Raw genomic sequence first — 18034 nt, forward strand, 5'->3', positions numbered from 1 at the left:
ATCAGCAAGAGCTCTCCTAAACCAATACTGACAAGATACTTGGCAATCCTGTCATACCCATGCTCTAGAGCCCTGCTTCAAACCATACAAAGCTTTGAGAAGTCTGCATACATAATCAGGGTAACCTGGATCGACATAACCAGGTGGCTGATCCATATACACTTCCTCTTGCAACTCACCATTCAAGAGGGCATTCTTTACATCCATTTGATGCATAATCCATCCTCAGATGCAGCCACTGCTATGACAGCTCTCACTGACCGTCATCTTGCCACTGGAGCAAAGGTCCCCTCATAGTCTATGCCATACGCTGTGCATAACCCTTTGCGACCAGCCTTGCCTTGTGACCTCAATGTTACCATCAGCCTTATGCTTGGTTTTATACACCCATTTACAGCCAATAGCTTTCTTTCCACTTGGCAATGGTACCAACTCCCATGTGTCATTTGCTTCCAATGCAGCCATCTCTTCATTCATTGAATCACCCAAGCACATTTCCAACTGCATCCTCAAAACATGTGGGCTCCACATCCTGTATCACCTTAGCCATGTAGGCTTGGTGATGCGCTAGATACCCATCATAAGTCAATTTCTGAACTGGATTTCTGACTCTATTAGATGCGTGGTCCTGGGTCACTCCTTTGCCCTCTAGCATCTTCTTGAACTTTCCTTACCACCAGGTGTCCTGACAGCCGGAATTCAAATTCCTCATCAAGACTTTGTTCAGAACCATCTGAATCCATGTCTACATGTGAAAAACCTGATGATGCATCAACCAAAAGGGAGGTTCATCAACCTTTTCCTTTCCTTTTCGTGATACATTCCCTGTACCTGTTGGTGGAGTAACCTCCGTACGTCGTCTACCATTCCATGGTTTTCTCAACAAGCCACGAGAGAGGACTCTTGTGGTCCACTCAAAACCTGTGACTGTGGCCTCACATTTTGTACAACCACATCATCATTTACATCAGCCCCAATAGTGCCATGTGCATACTGTACCAGCTGCTCATCTCATCAAAGACTACATCTCTGCTCACTCGTAATTCTCGTATAGTAGGATTGTAGCACCTGTACCCCTTTTGTTCAAGGGAATATTCCACAAGAATACATTTCTCTGCTTTAGGATCCAATTCCTACGCAACTCATCTGGTACATGCACGTAAGCTATGCAGCCAAACACTTTCAAGTGTGCCAAATCAGGCTTTGTACCTGTAAACTTTTCCTCAGGTGTTACATCATGCACCGCAGCTGTAGGTGTCCTGTTCATAAAGTACACAGCTGTATTTACAGCTTCAGCCCAAAAATGATGAGGCCATGTTCTTCTCATTCATCAATGCACGTGCAACCTCTGCAATGTGCCTGTTTTTCCTTTCTGTGACCCCATTCTGCTGTGGAGTATATCCATGTAAACTGCCTGTGTATACCATGCATTCGCAGAAAATCTGAAAAATCATTGGAGAAGTACTCTCCCCTCCATCATGACCTCAATGTCTTGATTTGCATATCTGTCTCCTTCTCAATCATGACTTTGAAGTCTTGAAAGTGACCAAACACTTCACTTTTGTTACGCATGAAGTAGACCCTTACTTTCCTTGTATGGTCATCAATGAAAGAGACATAATACCTGCAACATGTATACTTGCAGTATCGGTTGGACCCCAAACATCTGTGTGCACCACCTCAAGTGGCTTTTTACATACATTGCGCTCATGTGGAAATGAGCCCTTCCCTGACTATTTTCCAAACTGGCATGCTGCACACACTTTATGCATACCATCCACCTTGAATTTGGGCAAACCTTTTACAATCTGTTTTGATTGCATGCTGCGCAATCTCTGCTCATTGACATGGCCAATGCGTTTGTGCCAAATGTCAACATCAGCCACAACACCTGTGCCCTGTGCAAATAGCAGCTTTTACCTCAGGCAAGTCTACATTCAGCGTAAACATTCTGCCCACACTTTGCCCTCTGTGATCAGCTTACAACCATTCTGGAAATCTTCTACATAACAACCATTTGGATTGAAGCGAACCCTGCAAACCCTGCTCAACCATTTTCCAACAGAAACAAGATTCTTTGTAATGTTTGGGACATGAAGTACATCTGCTAAGTACTTTGATTTCCCACTCTTCGTATTTAGAGGTATGTCCCCTACATGAGCAATGGGGTGAGCCTGTATCATCTCCTGTCTGCACAAAGCCTGACACATCTGGTTTGCGCATATCTCTAAACACTCTCCACGAGACGTCATGTGATTAGAGGCACCTGAATCCACATACCAAACATCATCTTGGGTGGAATTCTCTGCAGTCCATGTATTCATTACATGTTGCATAACAAACATGCCGCTCGTTTTTGCTGTCATCTGCATCTCTGCTAGAGATGCATAGTTGCCCTGTTCTCTCTTTACTTGCTTTCCCCTTTGGACAGTCACGTGACATGTGACCTCTTCACCCACAAGTCCAACATTCTCTACTATCTGGAGTATGTTAGCTGCCTGCTTGATCCTGCACCAACCTCTTTGACTCCCCCTGCCTTGAGATTGGTTTCCCCTGCCACCTGTATTGTTTTGATTTGATTGACCTTCCAGAAATTGGCCCCTGCAACCCCTTGGACTCGACCACGACCTCTACCTCTACCTCTGTTGGAGTTAGAATAGAAGGCCTGTTCAGAATTATTTCTGCCATGAGAAGAAGATGTGTCAAGGTTCTTCTCCTCAAGAATAAGCATAGAAATCAAATCTTGGAACACGGATGTCCGTCTCTTGTATTCATGGAAGACCTAAAATGTACATACTCATCTCCTAGACCATCCAAGCATGCACGGACAATGTCATCGTCTTCCACAGAGACTTTAATAGATCCAAGAGCCTCAATGATACTCTTGATCTTCAAAGCATAATCATTGATTGAGAGGTTGTTCCTCTTACCTGATTAGCTCCGACTTTAGTTGAAGCTTCCTGGCCTTGGTGTTCACCTCGAACACTCTGCCTAAGTTTTTCCATGCAATGTCGGGGGTTTCAGCATCCTATAGATAGCCCATCATGCCATCTGTGATGCTCATAGAAAGCCAATACATCACTTTGCTCTGGCCTTGTTGCCAGTCCCTCAAAGCTTTCCTTTGTTCTGCTGTAGCATTTGCCTCGGGAATCTCTGGTTCCTTTTCATTGTCTCCTTCTACATATCCCAATAACCTTTTCCTTTTAGGAAATTTGTTTATTCTGAACTTCCATGCAGGGTAGTTATTTTTCTCAAGCTTCTCAGTAACAATCTGACTGAAACCGTCAGACATCTTGAAGCACTAAGACAAAATAGCTGCAATCTGCAAAAACCTGCAAATCTGCTGAACCTGCTATCGTGGTTCCTGTAACGCTTTCTACACTCAACGAGTGTCCACAATCAAGCGTACATACAACCACTGTACTTGTACAGTAAATCTCTGTATACTGCACTTTGGAGACCTGTTTAGAAACTTGTGCGAAAAACCCCTAAAATTGCGAACGAAGGGATTGTGATGCTCTTGCTCTCTTAGCCTCTCTTGCCTGCACCAGGCTCTGATACCATGTAAAGAATGAGGATGCAAGAGAGCTACACAAGACAAGCACAAAGCACACAGAGATGGAAAGCTTCTTCTTCTCCTTTACAGAAAAGAGAGTACAAAATGACTAAGTGCTAAGGCTGAAAAGTAGCACATATGTACATGCGGTCACTAAGTGTGAACTCGCTAGAAGCGTACTAGGCTGGCACTATAAGTGTAGTCCAGCTGTAGAATCACTGGCAGAGATCCTCCGTGTCGGTCACCTAACGCGCCAGTGAGTAAATGCCGTAAGCGGCCAAGACCCGTAGTGGATGCCAGCTCAAGGTGTAGAGCTCGACATCTCAACATCTATATTGAAGTACAGTGAAGCTGGTATGGACCTTGAATAATACACTTCTCTTCCATTTTTAGCGTTGACTTAAAAGTCTTGATCATAAAGAAGTCTTAATGACTCGGGGTTACTTTAATTGCTGATTGTGATACCATGTTCTTGACAGTTAAGAATTTCATACTGATCTTTCAATCAAATCTTGCAATATTTCCTCCCTTGTGTACCTAATTTATTCCCTCCATCCTTATTTGTCTTATGTCTATAGCTTACTACCTCGTCTTTCACTTGGTAATCAGATATTTTGCGTATCATAACAATTAGACTTGTAAAACACCATAGACGATTTGCATCTCGAAGGAATTGATTGACCTGAGATGCTTGAATTCCATTAAAAAAAATTACATCGAAAGTGCCATCGATATCTTGAAGAATAATTATAAGTTGTTCCGAAGAACCAACCAAAATAGGGTTTAGACAAAAGGAAGATATTGATTTCATTTTAAAACGTCCACAATATCTAAATGCAAGCTTACGGAATTTCCCTAGCTTTAAGGAGCTGTGTTTGGGTTTGACTAGGAGGAAAACTTGTTCGTCTTCGCTAAAGCTTCTAACGGATGTGGTGAAGATCAGCGTAGCTCTTCTGCCTATCACTAGCTCTCTTCAGGTTGTCTCTAATGACTAGAAGTTGATGATCTATCTCTTCTAGGGTAGACTTAGCGATAGGAACATGAAGAGCTGGGTCAGCTAATCGAAGAGGGAGTAAACATTCCTGACCATACAAGGCTTTAAAGTGTGACATTCCAAGACTGCGATGTGAGAAGAGTTATAAGAAAACTCAACTAGGGAAAGAAACTTGATCCATTGCTTGGGCTGTTGGTTGTAGTATGCTCGAAGCATATCTTCAATGACTTGATTCTCTCGCTCAGTTTGACCATCAGTCTCCAAATGATAAGCTGATCTGAGATTCAGTTGGGTATCTAGAGATCGAAACATAGCTTGCCAAAACTTAGAAGTAAATTTGGCATCGCTATCACTGATGATTCTTGCAGGGATTCCATGTAATCTTACTACCTCTTTGATAAATACTTGGGCTATGTCGATGGCGGTGGCAGTCTGCCTGACTGGAATTAGATGAGCCTCCTTAGAGAGCTTATCTACTATGACAAAAACAGAATCATAGTTTCCAGTTTTCTTTGAAAGACTTGTAACAAAGTCCATACTCAAACATTCCCACTTCATTTGAGGAATATCTAGGTACTGAAGCTTTCCAGGTAGTAAAGAAGACCATCAGCTAAGGTATAGTCAGTTAAGTGTTCCCTCAGGCTCTAGACTTGAATCTCTTGCAGAAGAGGTCTAAAATAGGGGTCTACCTGAATCTCTTATTGAAATTCCTTGGGTAAAGAAGAGGTCTAAAATAGGGGTCTACCTGAATCTCTTATTGAAATTCCTTGGGTAAAGAAGAGCAAGGTTTAATGGAAACCTTGAGTTACTTAAGCATAGTCTTGAGCATGGCATGTATGCAAGTAGCTTAGCAATATGTATGTGTGTAAAATTACAAAGGACAAGGGGTGCTTATATAGGAAATGGTGGGTGGAATTCTCTTCAATTCTTATTGGACCCCAATTTCTCTTCTCAATTCCTATTGGACCCCAATTCTCTTCTCAAATGCTATTGGACCCCAAATTCTCTTCTCAAATGCTATTGGACCCCAATTCTCTTCTTAATTCCTATTGGGCCCCAATTTTCTTCTTGGTTCTTATCCCTTAACTTTATCTTTCAATCAAGTTAGTCCCTTTTTCTCCCAGTTTCCGATCTAGATCAGTTCCCACACGGATTTTGATGAAGAAGTATAAAAATAACCATAATCTTTTTGGAAAAATATAGGGATGACGTAATTTCTTATCCGAAATATCCTTGTCTTTTCATTCTGGAGTAAAGTCTCGTTGTCCGCATGACTTCTTTGTCGGTTTTTGCTTTTTCTAAATTATTTTCTAGGATGAAAAAGTTCTGGATGGCTCTAGGGTTTAGGGAGGGACCTTACATCAAATTATGTATATACCTCTACAATCCTTTTGTTTTCTCTAGTCCTCTCCACAACAAAGCAATCCACTTAGATAATCACCTGGGGGTAGCTCAAAGTACGAGCCCATCCATCTTATCAATGTCAAATTTGGGCATTGCCTACTCTATTAGCCCTTTCTACTTTGCATTACAATGGTGACCCATGGCCTCATTCATACAGTAGTATTTTAGGAGTTTCCCTAGCTCACTTATTTAACAAAGTACCAATAATAAATATCAATTATATGCATAATAACTATGAGGTCCACAATCTCTAGCAACCTCTCTATAGCTCATGGTGATCATGCATAAAAAGACCAATCGATGAAGATTCTATCATGGACACCCTAATCGTGCGGTCCTACAGAGTACACTATGGTCCCCAGGTAGGATGCTTAAGAGAAAGGAAAGGGAACTAGATTCCTCTCGTTCTCCTCGCGTTGTGTTGGAGTTCAACTTATCGATTTTTGAATTGGTGGGTCAATTTCAAGAAATATGTATCTTGTAGGGAACCAATCAGACATATCTAAACATTATGCATGAGTGCACCAATCCATTGTTGTTGGTCATGTCATGAATAGGATATGTAAAACAATTATTTATCTTGGAGTATTGGACGTGATGTTCATGGATGGGGATTCTTGAACGTAGTGTAGTCTACAGTTCAATTTTCTAAAGGCAACCGATGAACAAGATGGCATTCTTCTAAGGTTAAAACTTGAGGGTAGCAAAACCACGGTATACCTAGTGGTTGGTCACACGAGGGTGTCCATGGTAGCTTCTTCATTGACTTGCTCACTATTTATATACGTTATGAGCTCCAAAGAGGGTGTTAGAGTTTTGGCATCCCAAGTAAAGTGCCGATATGAACCCATTACTTATTCTGGCTTTTAGGGATTTATTTTACTTATTATCAAAGTCTAGGTAGGACATAAAGTCTGAAGTCGCCCCACCCCAATTCAAATTTTGGAGCTAAACTAAAAGGCCAAGAAAGAAAGTGGCCTCCCGCCACCCAAAAAGCATTCGCAACACACACACACACACACACACACACACACACACACACACACACACACACACACACACACACACACACCACACACACACACACACACACACACACACACACACACACACAGGGTGCTTAGCTCCCTCTACAGCCACTCTCCCTGCACGGAGAAAGAGAGAGAGAGAGAGAGAGAGAGAGAGAGAGAGAGAAGAGAGCGCAATATCCCTTAGATCAGTGCCGACCACAAGATGATGCAGGAGACGTTTTGAGGGCGCTCTGCAAGAGACGGGCTACGCGCGTCAGCTGCTGCCGAAAAATAACGTCGCCGTTGCTGCCCAATTGCGCCTCAGAGCAGGTAAGATTTTCTTTTTATCAATCTTTAATTTAATGTGTTGTTTTCTGCTTGAATTTCCTCTTGGAAAATTCAAGGAAAGGAATTGTGTATGTTTGGAAAAATAATGTTTTCGAACAATGCTTGGCTTTGTGTTAAGATGATCGGCAATGACAATGTCAGCCAATTTAGGGTTGGCAATGAGAATGTCTGTGTCCGGCAAAAATGTTTCTTAGCTTGATATCGTGCTGTTTTTTGCTTGAGGGCAAGGAGAAAAAGAGTGTTAAAACCCAGAAAGTAAACTTCATTTCCTCTTGTCAATTCAAGGAAAGGAGTTTTGTATGTTTGGAATAATAATTTTTCCCAAACACTGCTTGGCATTGTCTTTGCAAAACCTAGGTATAAGAACATTAGAGGTAAATTGACTAAATTTGAAGGTTTCCTTACTAAATTTCAGATAATTTGAAGGTCTTTTCACTTTCAAATTTAAAATGTAGAGGTAAATCTCAAAATTTGTAAGTGGGATTACACTAAACGGCTTTTTTAAAATCATGAATTACTTTGAAGATTTCTACACTAAATTATGTTGGCATATATAAAAATCCTTCTTACTCAAGAAGGAACTTACGCATCTTGTAGTCATGGACTCATTATGGGGAGAGAGAGAGAGAGAGAGAGAGAGAGAGAAGAGAGAGAGAGAGAGAGAGACTTTGGTGTGTGGTGTGTGTGTGTGTGTGTGTGTGTGTGTGTGTGTGTGTGTGAGAGAGAGAGAGAGAGAGAGAGAGAGAGAGAAGAGAGAGAGAGAGACTTTGGTCCCCATAAACGAACAATTCCTTCCCCATGTTGGGACATATCAAAAAATCAGAATTGATTATGTTGCGATGATTGTTTGCCATGTGTTAAAGATGCTAATGTTTTGATTGTAAAGATACTAATATTCTAAATCCGTACTATTCTTTTGATTGTTCTTTGGTTGCTAGTTCAAAACGTCTCTTCAAAATCACTTGTCCACTGGGCTTCAAAATGATGGAGAACGAGCTTTCTTTTACAAACATTTTCTCGTGAGCTACGAGAAGATCTAGCATCACAATATTGCCAAGATCTTTTGCAACGCTCGGAGATAAAAGTGTTATGGCCAAAAATAAGATATAACTTATTTTCTAATAGGAAAAGAGTTTGGAATATACAAAAGATTTTTTTTGACGATTTGGTTGATTGGGATGGAAATTTAAACTTAGTGTTGGCAAAAGAAAAGTTAGGCCTAATCAAATATTACAAAGTGACCCACTATGGAGGTGGAAACATGCCTTTGTCATTGATGCACTATAGAATGAGTATGATAATCCGTCTCATTCCAGCAAAACGACTTTGTACTTATGAAAAGCCTTGGTAGATTCAAAATAAGTTACATAGAAGAATGCTTTTATGAGATCATTTACTTCTTGTGAAGAAACATCATGGAAAGAAGCTGGTCTCTCAGGAGAGTCCATACTCTGGAGATTATATGATCTATATGGATTTGATCTCTCTCTAGATTTAGTCTACGACCCAATGCATATCTTATCATTGAATTTATTCAAGAAATATATCTCACATTTATTTGAAAGTGTTGAGGCTCCTCTAACGAAATAAATCGATGCTGCTGTGTGTGTTGTTAAAAAGGCAGCACCTTCCTCCATTCGATATGGACGTTGGCCTAACTCCCCAAGCATCTACTTTGCAAGATTCAAGGCAGAGGAGAACCAAAAGTTCATCCAATGGTGTCTACCATATGTTTTGAGAGTTGTTAGTGGCATTCCTCTCGAAATGCATGTTTTGGGATTTTTGCTGATTGACATTACACACAGCTTCTACAATCATAGTAGAGATCATGGATGGTATGTGAAAGACATAGAAATTGTGAAGACATTGCTACAATCATGGAGAGTTCTAAATGAAGAAATATTTGGTGCGAACTCATCACCTCTAGAACATGTAGTTGGTATGTATATCTTGATTAGTTAACAATAAGTTTGATATATTTTTTTAGGAGAATAATCTCTTGATAACTTGTTTATAGGTAATGGTGAGATGCTTGATGATGTCTTGCGCCATGGGTTGCATGACCGCTTTTGGTGTTACATATTTGCGTGTCCTGTAAAGGCATACAGCTCCATCAAAATAAATAACATGGAGGATGAAGCTTCATTTGCAAAGTTCTATTTGAGAAGGTTCTTCACAAGAGCTTTTCAGGCTATCCGTGGTGATAGTGACAATCTCTTACCTTCTGGAAGGTTTTTGAAGGACCTACATTGTGCATTGATTCTTTGTCAAAGCAGCTCGCTATTAGCAGATGCTCCATCACATGATTTATCTACGTCACATATGGATGGGCTATTGGTTGTGTCTTCAATTGAAAATGCTAAATCTATGTGGAGTGATCTATTAAAATATGGAACCAATTCGCCATGCACTAGAAATCTTCTTCTCAAGGGGATTGCAATATCAAAGAAGAGATGCACTTATAGAGATCCTACTAGTGAAGAGAAAACTTATCTAAAGAAGTTTTGGAACATTCCAGAGCAGTACTTCCAATGTTTGGAAGTAAAGACATACCAAAAGGTCCTCTTTAAAGGGGATATATTTAATATGGGCACCGATGTCATAGTGAAGGTGGATAGCGATAATGCAACAGTGGAACACAGTGAAGGCTTGTATAACATCCTTGTTCTCAACACAGTTTGATGGAAAGTTTATGCTTTTCTTTGGTGGACGGTATTACAAGCAATGCATTGGGGGAAATGGGGACTCAGAACAATTGTTAATGGATCCAGTTACTCAAATGAGTGTGCTTGAGAAGGCCCCTTTGCCTTTCACATGGGATTGTGTTCGGCCCATCTACTCTATACTTCACAAATTTATTCCATTGCCAATACCAAGGAGGCAGAGGCTCATTGCTTATGAGGTGAAGGATTTGAGGCAGCGTGATAGCTTGTTAATGGAAGGAGGTTGTGGAAATGTTCCATTATGGGTGGAGGTCCATGATATAGTTCAAGTGTGCTTGAATAGCGAGAATGAAATACAGATTCAACATGATGTTGTTAGAGAGACTGATTACAAAAGGAAAAGGGCAAAGCTTGCTTTATTGGAGCGTGATGCATATCAACAAAACCCTTATAAAGTTTGCAGAGAGGAGCATCAATGAGAAGTTGGGTATACATGTACCATTCAAATTAAAGATTGGACAGTCACACACAAAAAAAAGTTATAAAGCCTGACAGGCAGCTAGATGGATACCTATTGTTTGGCATTCTCCATAGACATATAATTGTGGTAGCCCCTTTTATTCAATCACTGCTAGTAATCTTGTGGAAATATTTTAGAAAGACTATTGCTTCATGGATGACAATTGTTGTATTCATTGTTATGGTGTTCTTTACATATATTTTGTATAACTTCACTCATATGGTATGCAAGCATGGATAATACATTTGTGGAAGTAGTTTAGAATGCTAGTATACTTGTGGAAGTAGTTTAGAATGACTATTATTTCATGGATGACAATTTTTGTATTCATTGTTATGCAAGTAGTGTACCAATGGAAGTAGCTAGTTTAGAATGACTATTGCTTTATGGATGACAATTGCTAGCTTCATTGTTACGATTTTCTTTGCATATCTTTCTTAGAACCTCATCATAGAGTATGCTAGAACTTTTGGGAGACCATGGAGATTATTGTACTTATTGTTAGTATGCAAGCATGGCTAGTATACTTGTAGAAGTAGTTTAAAATGCATATTATTTTGTACATGACAATTGTTGTATTCATTGTCACAGTTTTCTTTACATGTATTTCGAAAACATTACTCATAAAGTAATGACAAGTGTGTGTATAATTTTTGAGATAAACTTTGTTACTTAAATGTCTTGCTGCTCATGTGTGTGTTCAAATGCTTTGTCTTTTCAGATATGAGTTATCCACAGTCCTTTGTGGAGCAACTACTGTCTTTCTCTAATGAAGAGGCCCTCAAATTTTTAGATTCTTGGAGGGCCAGTCATCTTGGAAATAAGATTTGTTTCTTCTCCATCTAGCATCTCTATAGGTGTTGACACTACTAGCAACGAGAAATATGACCCAATAATATATGAATAGGTGTTTAGGCCTCCACCTCCTAAGCTTAGAGAACCCAATAAACTCTATGGTAGGGATTTCCTCTTAGAAGAGGGTAATAACCAACATAGAGTTCTTTATTCAAACTATGGTTTTGTTATGTTAGAGGATGGTTTGCCAAACACAAGCCATTGGAGACCTTGAGAAATAACATGGAGAGAAAGAATACCGTGTTGATGTAATAAGAAAAAATAAAGGTGAGCTTAAGCCTGTAATAGTAGCTGGACAAAATTATCATTGGAAAGAAGAGGACATTTATACATGGGCCATCAAGTCTCTTGAGGCGAAAAGCCATTTGGAGACCTTAGAAATAACATGGAGAGAAAGAATACCGTGTTGGATGTAATAAGAAAAAATAAAGGTGAGCTTAAGCCTGTAATAGTAGCTGGACAAAATTATCATTGGAAAGAAGAGGACATTTATACATGGGCCATCAAGTCTCTTGAGGCGAAACAAAAATGGAGAAAAAAGAAACCAAACAACGAATCATCTTCTAGCACCCCAATGGTATGTGTCATTTTGTAGGATTTTCTCTAAGTAATGAACTTCTATTATGTCAAAGTATAATCGAAATGTTTTCATGAGATTAGATAGAAAAAGAAAAAGATGATGATGATGATGATGACCAAGAATTTCACGAGAATGATGGAGGAGAAAGTGAGCTAGGAGAATATGGTTCACTCACAAAACGTGTGAGTAATCCTCTAAGGTATTGGAAATTTATATGAAAACTAATGATGAAGAAAGTAATGCTTTTGTTGTTATTGAATAGCTAAAGAATGCTTGTGCACAAGAAACCACTTGTGTATCTATTGAAGAAGAAGAAGAGCAACCACAAGCTACTCATGTAAGCACTTCTATCTTAAAATAACAATAATGTATGACCTATCATGATAAAATTTGTTATTATGTGTTTAGAGAGAGACGGAAGCATACATTCCTAAGATTCCATGGGAAAATCATGATTTACAAAGTGATGCTTATATGAGGTATGTGTGGTTTACTTCTCTCTCTCTCTCTCTCTCTCTCTCTCTCTCTCTCTCTCTCTCAAACACACACACACACACAAAGATATCAATTGAAATAATTGAGGTAAATTTAGCTAGTTTTGTGTGCGTGTGTGTATGTGTGTGTGAGATATCCAAATTCAATTGCTTAATGCGCAGGCATATAGAAACTACATGCAAGATGAAGAGTTTGTCCAATGCTATCAAGAAAAGGATATGGAAGTAAACAATGAATTATATGAGTGTGAAGACCATATCACAAAACTGGTACAATTCTATTTCATGTATTTTTTTCACTCTAAAACTTTTTGTTGATTGCACTCTTTTCTTGAATAATTTGTGAAGGAAAAAATCAATGGAAGGACACAAATTATAAGTGGTACAAACCAAGAACAGAAAAGAAAAAGCACATGAAAGCGCAAGGTACTATTTAAAGATGCTTCACATGGAATATTTATTTAATGAAATACTTACCCTACTTAATTTTAATGTTATAAAAAAGCCATGTTTTCCCACTTCTATAGGCTACTTCTAAGATTGAAGAGCTACTAAAGGAGAAAGATCAAGCTTCAAAGTTTTTGAAGCTTAAAAAGAAAAAGGTTTTTTCCTTCACAATAATAAGATTCTTTAAATATTTTTGCATGTGGCTACAAAATAAAAGAGTGGACTTTAATTGTTTTAGGAGCAGCAATCTAATGGGGGATGTTCAATGAATCAAAATCAATGTGTGTTGGAATTTCAGGTATGCAATAAAAGCTAAAAACATTGCCTTACTTATGTTCACAAAAATAATACGTCACTTTTTAAACCATGTTATTTTGTTATGACAATTATGTAGGCACGAAATTTGTCCAGGGATGACAAAGAAACTATATTAATGAAGTGGCTAAATCTCAAGAAAGTACAAGACTTGTACCACTTGATCAAGTCAACGTATTTTGCTATGCAGAAATCGAATAGTTTCCTCAAGAAGAGAGCAAATGAGGATACTAATACTTCCACTATGTGTGAAGATTTAGTTACATGGCTTTTGTTAGAAGGCATGATAATTTTTTATTTTGATAAAGTTGGCTCTTTATCCATGAAGGATATCATTGTAACAAATGACAAGTAGTTTTATAATCCAACCACATGATTTAAGAACTGTAGCATGTAACACACGTTATGTAATCTTTCATTTGTTGTACTCATAGCTATCTTTATGAATTAAGCCTACTTTAGTTTCCTAATGTTGCAGTAATCTCTCCTAAATTGTTTGCTCGTGGGAATTAACTACTAGTTTGCAAGCAACCATCCTATATATTACTAGATGACTTGCTAGGTCGTAAACAAAAATTGCTAGTTGACTTACTGGTTTGAAAACACCGATATGTAAGGTCAAACTAGTAATTGAGTCAACTCCTACATTGAACTAGTGATCTTTTTACCATATTGAGACTTGACTTTCCACATGGCTATTCAACTCTCCATATAGTAACAAAATTACTATATGTAGCATTTAGGAGTTGTCTCTTTTTGACTAGTTTGCACTCTTAATAGATGTGTGTATTGAAACTAGTGAATCATATAGCAATCATATATTTTTTACTATATGGTAAGCAATCCAAAGCCCCTTGTGAGCTAGACCGGGTGAGTCGGAGGTAGACTAGTTCCAGCCAACCGTGTGCTATGCTTTTAACGATTGATCAGCAGCCTCTTTCCATTCGCTGCTGGTTTTGAATTCAAAAAGTTTGAACTCAACAAGATGCCGCTATGTAATAGAAGACTGTAGACTTTCTGCTCGCTGCTAGTTTTGAACTTAGCAAGATGCCGCTACGTAACAGAAGGCTGTAGACTCTCTAGGTCCCGAGGATGGGATAAGGCTAGCTATGGCGCTCTCAACTCTCTCTCTCTCTCTCTCTCTCTCTCTCTCTCTCTCTCTCTCTCTCTCTCTCAGGTGGCGAGAGAGAAATGGGGCAACGTTCGGGAAAAATCAATTTCATAAACATACAAAATTTTCTTTAGGGACGTGGAAATTTTACAAAATAACCAATTTTTTTGTTCGATTTAACTCTATTTTTCTAGTTTTTTCAAACAGATTGTCTCCTTCTCCCCCTCTGATTTGGTTTTCCAACCAACTTAAGGCTAAACTGAGGCATACTTTTTCCAAACACTAGAGAGAGAGGACATCATGGCGCATTCACGGAACCTTGTATGCAATTTTTTGTGGGGTGGCATGGATAACTCTACTGACACTCTACCATGGGTCCATTTGGCCACAATAATTTTACCTAGAGAGGAGGGAGGATTGGGGATTATTGATATAGAGATGCAGAGCAAAGTACTGCTTGTGAAGCTCATAGTACGCGGATTGTTTCCAAGGGTAGAGCCTTGGAAACAATTTTTGCATCATGCTTTGTCACATACCCCTCCTCGTTTTGGATCTCTAGATGTTGTCGATGTCTTGCACCCAACCACCCAACCATCAAATTCATCCCATCTCAGGAGACCCGATTTTTTCTTAGTAGGGGACTCTAGTCTTCAACATCACCAAGACTGGCAATCACGGATATCACATCAAATTGGACTTTTAGGGTGAAGTTTCACCTGATTAGAGGAGGACTAGCCATTCACAGCGGTTGGCTCTTTCAAGAGGAGATCATGTGTCAACCCTATTTTCATTGTTGACGAGGCCCCACTTTGGAGACTATATATTTGGCAAGGCAAGCCACTTGTTTAGCTGAACTCGGATCATGGAGAGTGGCACTGGCCTTCATTGAGCGATGATGGTGCCCCTCTATCCCTTTTTGAGCACATAGTTTCCATTGGGAGGAGGCTTCTTTTCTGAACCTGGCATCCACCTCATCGTCCATGCCAGCCATAGGTGTGGTAAGATAAGTACATACTCCCAGCTTTCGAGCAACAGTTTTGGTCTCGCATCTGGACTTTGTGGATCAGCTGCATGATATGTTTTTTTCATGTGGATGATAGCACATGCTAGATTGCCTATATGCACATGGTCAGAAGACATTGGTCAACCTTGGTGGCGGCAATGAAAAGAAGAGTAGAAGAAGAAGATGATTGTATCATTTTTAATCATCTACACAAGGTAAGTACAAGCTTCTTCAAGGTTTCACCATCATAGGGATTCACTCACGTCATTTACCCCTCTTCCTTCATCCATTCAACTGATTCTACCCATTCTAAATATATCATCAACCTTTTTTAGTGATTACCAATACTAACTACTAATCTACTAATCTACTAAGACAAATATCCATTGACCTAACCTTAAAGTACACCTCATCTCAAGACATGTACATAAGAAAAACTCTATCACTCTCTAAATTCCATCTTTATCTACTATCAATCATGCCCTTCTCTTGAGCACAAATGAAGATGTGCCTATGTGAATCAATATATCTATGCCTATGCCCTTCTCTTGAACACAGATGAAGATGTGCATACTTGATTCTTTTCCTCCTTTGTCCTTTGTACATACTTGTCAAAGATGTACTCTAGAGCCTGAGTCTTTGAGTCACTATTTTTGGGTTTGTCCATATGCACGGTCATTGTGGATGGTAGTTTGTTGTTTGTTGATTATAGTGGGCATCCATGATGGGTTTTTTATGTGTGAGACAGTTGCATGGATTTTGCAATTTTCAGGGTCACACACCTTTTTTAAGGACTTGCCAACACATCTGATCTTCTTGCTTACTCCCTTAGAATGTAGATTAAGCACTCTACAGAGGATACCTGATGCAGGTCATGAGTTGGATTTTTGCCACTGAGACACAGTTATCACTACGGTATACAACATTATGCTTTGGACCATGTGAAAGGCTTGTTGTGCCCACATTCTGGGCTCTCAGTTCTCCCCTACGTTAATAGCCATTTAGAAAAAGTTTTTGCATACTCTTTGCAGTCAATGGGATTATTCAACCGGCTCCTCCAAGGTAGTGGATCATTGTCCATGCCTCTTTCTTCACATATGGGTGAGATCATCAGTTCTTTTTTGTCGAGATCATGACCCCATCACATGGAATTATGCACCCCCACAATGGTTCCTTTTACATTAATCATCATGCCACCTTGATGTATATATAGCCCATGCCTTGTCAGCCCACTTTTGTACTTCCTTTGGGTGATAGCCATTGTGCATCTTCAAAAGTCTCTTATGTACACAGAATACAACCCCTTTTCTTACTAGATGGGGAGGAGAGAGAGAGAGAGAGAGAGCGGGGGGGGGGGGGGGGGGGGGGGGGGGGGGAGAAGAAAAAGAGAGAGATTGAAGGAGCGGGAGATAGAGAGAAATAGAGATAGGGAGAGGTAGCAAGAGACAGAAGGGGAGAGAGAGAGAGGAGATAGAGGGAGAGGAGAGGGAGAGGGAGAGAGGAAGAGAAAAAAAAAGCTCGCTTCAAAAACTCTTTTAGAGCGAGCTCTTCGGAGCGTGCTTTTTTTTCCAGATTTGGTCAGTTGAGGAGAGAGGGGGAGAGAGAGAGGAGGAAAGAAAAAAAAAGCTCGCTCCAAAAACTCCTTTTAGAGCAACCTTTTTTTTCCCCTAAATTTGGTCAGTTGAAAAATATCATTAAAAAATCTCACTCCAAAGCTTGCTCCATTCCAATCCTCGAGTAGAAGCTTCAAGCAATGAAAATCCTCCACTAATGTCAATAAATTCTTGGAGAATAATATTTACAGTTTTACCCATCGTGTCTAGCAAAAACTCCCTTCAAATCCAGCTGAGACAAATGGAAGCATTTTTAATCTAAAACAAAAAGGAAAAACAAATTAGAGCTCAAAAAAATCTCACTTACTATCTATACAAATGGTCTCCTCTTTGCAAGTGAAACAAGGTTTCTATTGCCTTGTTTGCCTCCAAGAGAAAAAGCCAAAGTATCTTTGTTTCAATGGCCGCATTAGACAGAGCTTTAACTTATTGAGTATTGAGTTATGAAAAACTATCACTATCCCATCAAAATGCCAACAATTTTTGCTTCCAAACATCCCCATGATGAGGATCAATAATATTTAGAATCTACATACAACAAAAAAGTCACAAACAAAATAATTTGTGAAGAATCCAAATACAATCAATAAAAAAAAATTACCTTACTAATCCTATTTCCTAATCAGTGAGTAGGCCTTTCACAATCCTTTTTAATTCTATCAAGCTCTTCTCTTACTTGTTCTAGTTTATTGTGAAAACCATGGTCATTTGAACCTATCAAATAGAAAATTACATTCTCATAATAAAGAAAGTCACCTCTATTTTTGCAACCTAAAGAGAGAAAAGAAACTCACATTGTACACTACCTTTCCGAGATACCTTCGTGTAAGGGGTAGCCAAGGCTTTTAACATTTTTTTTCCTAATGTGAGCTATGAAATTTTTTGACGAAGATTATTCAATGGTGACTCATGGCCTACCTCACAAATACTCAAACAATTCACAGTCTCACCCTGCAAGGTATTGAGGCAAGCGCATCATGTACTACAAAGAACCCTGAAAGAAGTTTGATAAGTAAAAAGAAATATTTATCACATTGCTAAAGAGATAGATATGTCACTAGTTTTTTATCCGTTGAAGGGCTGAAAGCAAAGAAATCTCCAAGATCTTACAAGGATCAATG

General features: G+C 39.2%; 2 protein-coding genes and 2 pseudogenes across 2 annotated transcripts; 3 read left to right on the forward strand and 1 right to left on the reverse strand.

Moving 5' to 3' along the window:
• LOC147436705 (uncharacterized) overlaps positions 1–17765 on the reverse strand; it is a 55101-nt pseudogene extending 37336 nt beyond the window's left edge.
• On the forward strand, positions 9440–9994 carry LOC147436706 (uncharacterized). The gene has a single exon (XM_086485763.1). The coding sequence runs from the start codon at positions 9440–9442 to the stop codon at positions 9992–9994; it is 555 nt and encodes a 184-aa protein (XP_086341889.1).
• On the forward strand, positions 10074–10454 carry LOC147436707 (uncharacterized). Its single transcript, XM_086485764.1, has one exon. It carries the CDS (start codon positions 10074–10076, stop codon positions 10452–10454), a length of 381 nt encoding a protein of 126 aa, XP_086341890.1.
• LOC147436708 (uncharacterized) lies at positions 11219–13541 on the forward strand (annotated as a pseudogene).
• Positions 17766–18034: the final 269 nt, after the last annotated feature.

Source organism: Adiantum capillus-veneris, chromosome 17 (assembly GCF_014529385.1).
Source record: "Adiantum capillus-veneris isolate H3 chromosome 17, ASM1452938v2, whole genome shotgun sequence".
Classification (NCBI taxonomy): domain Eukaryota; kingdom Viridiplantae; phylum Streptophyta; class Polypodiopsida; order Polypodiales; family Pteridaceae; genus Adiantum; species Adiantum capillus-veneris.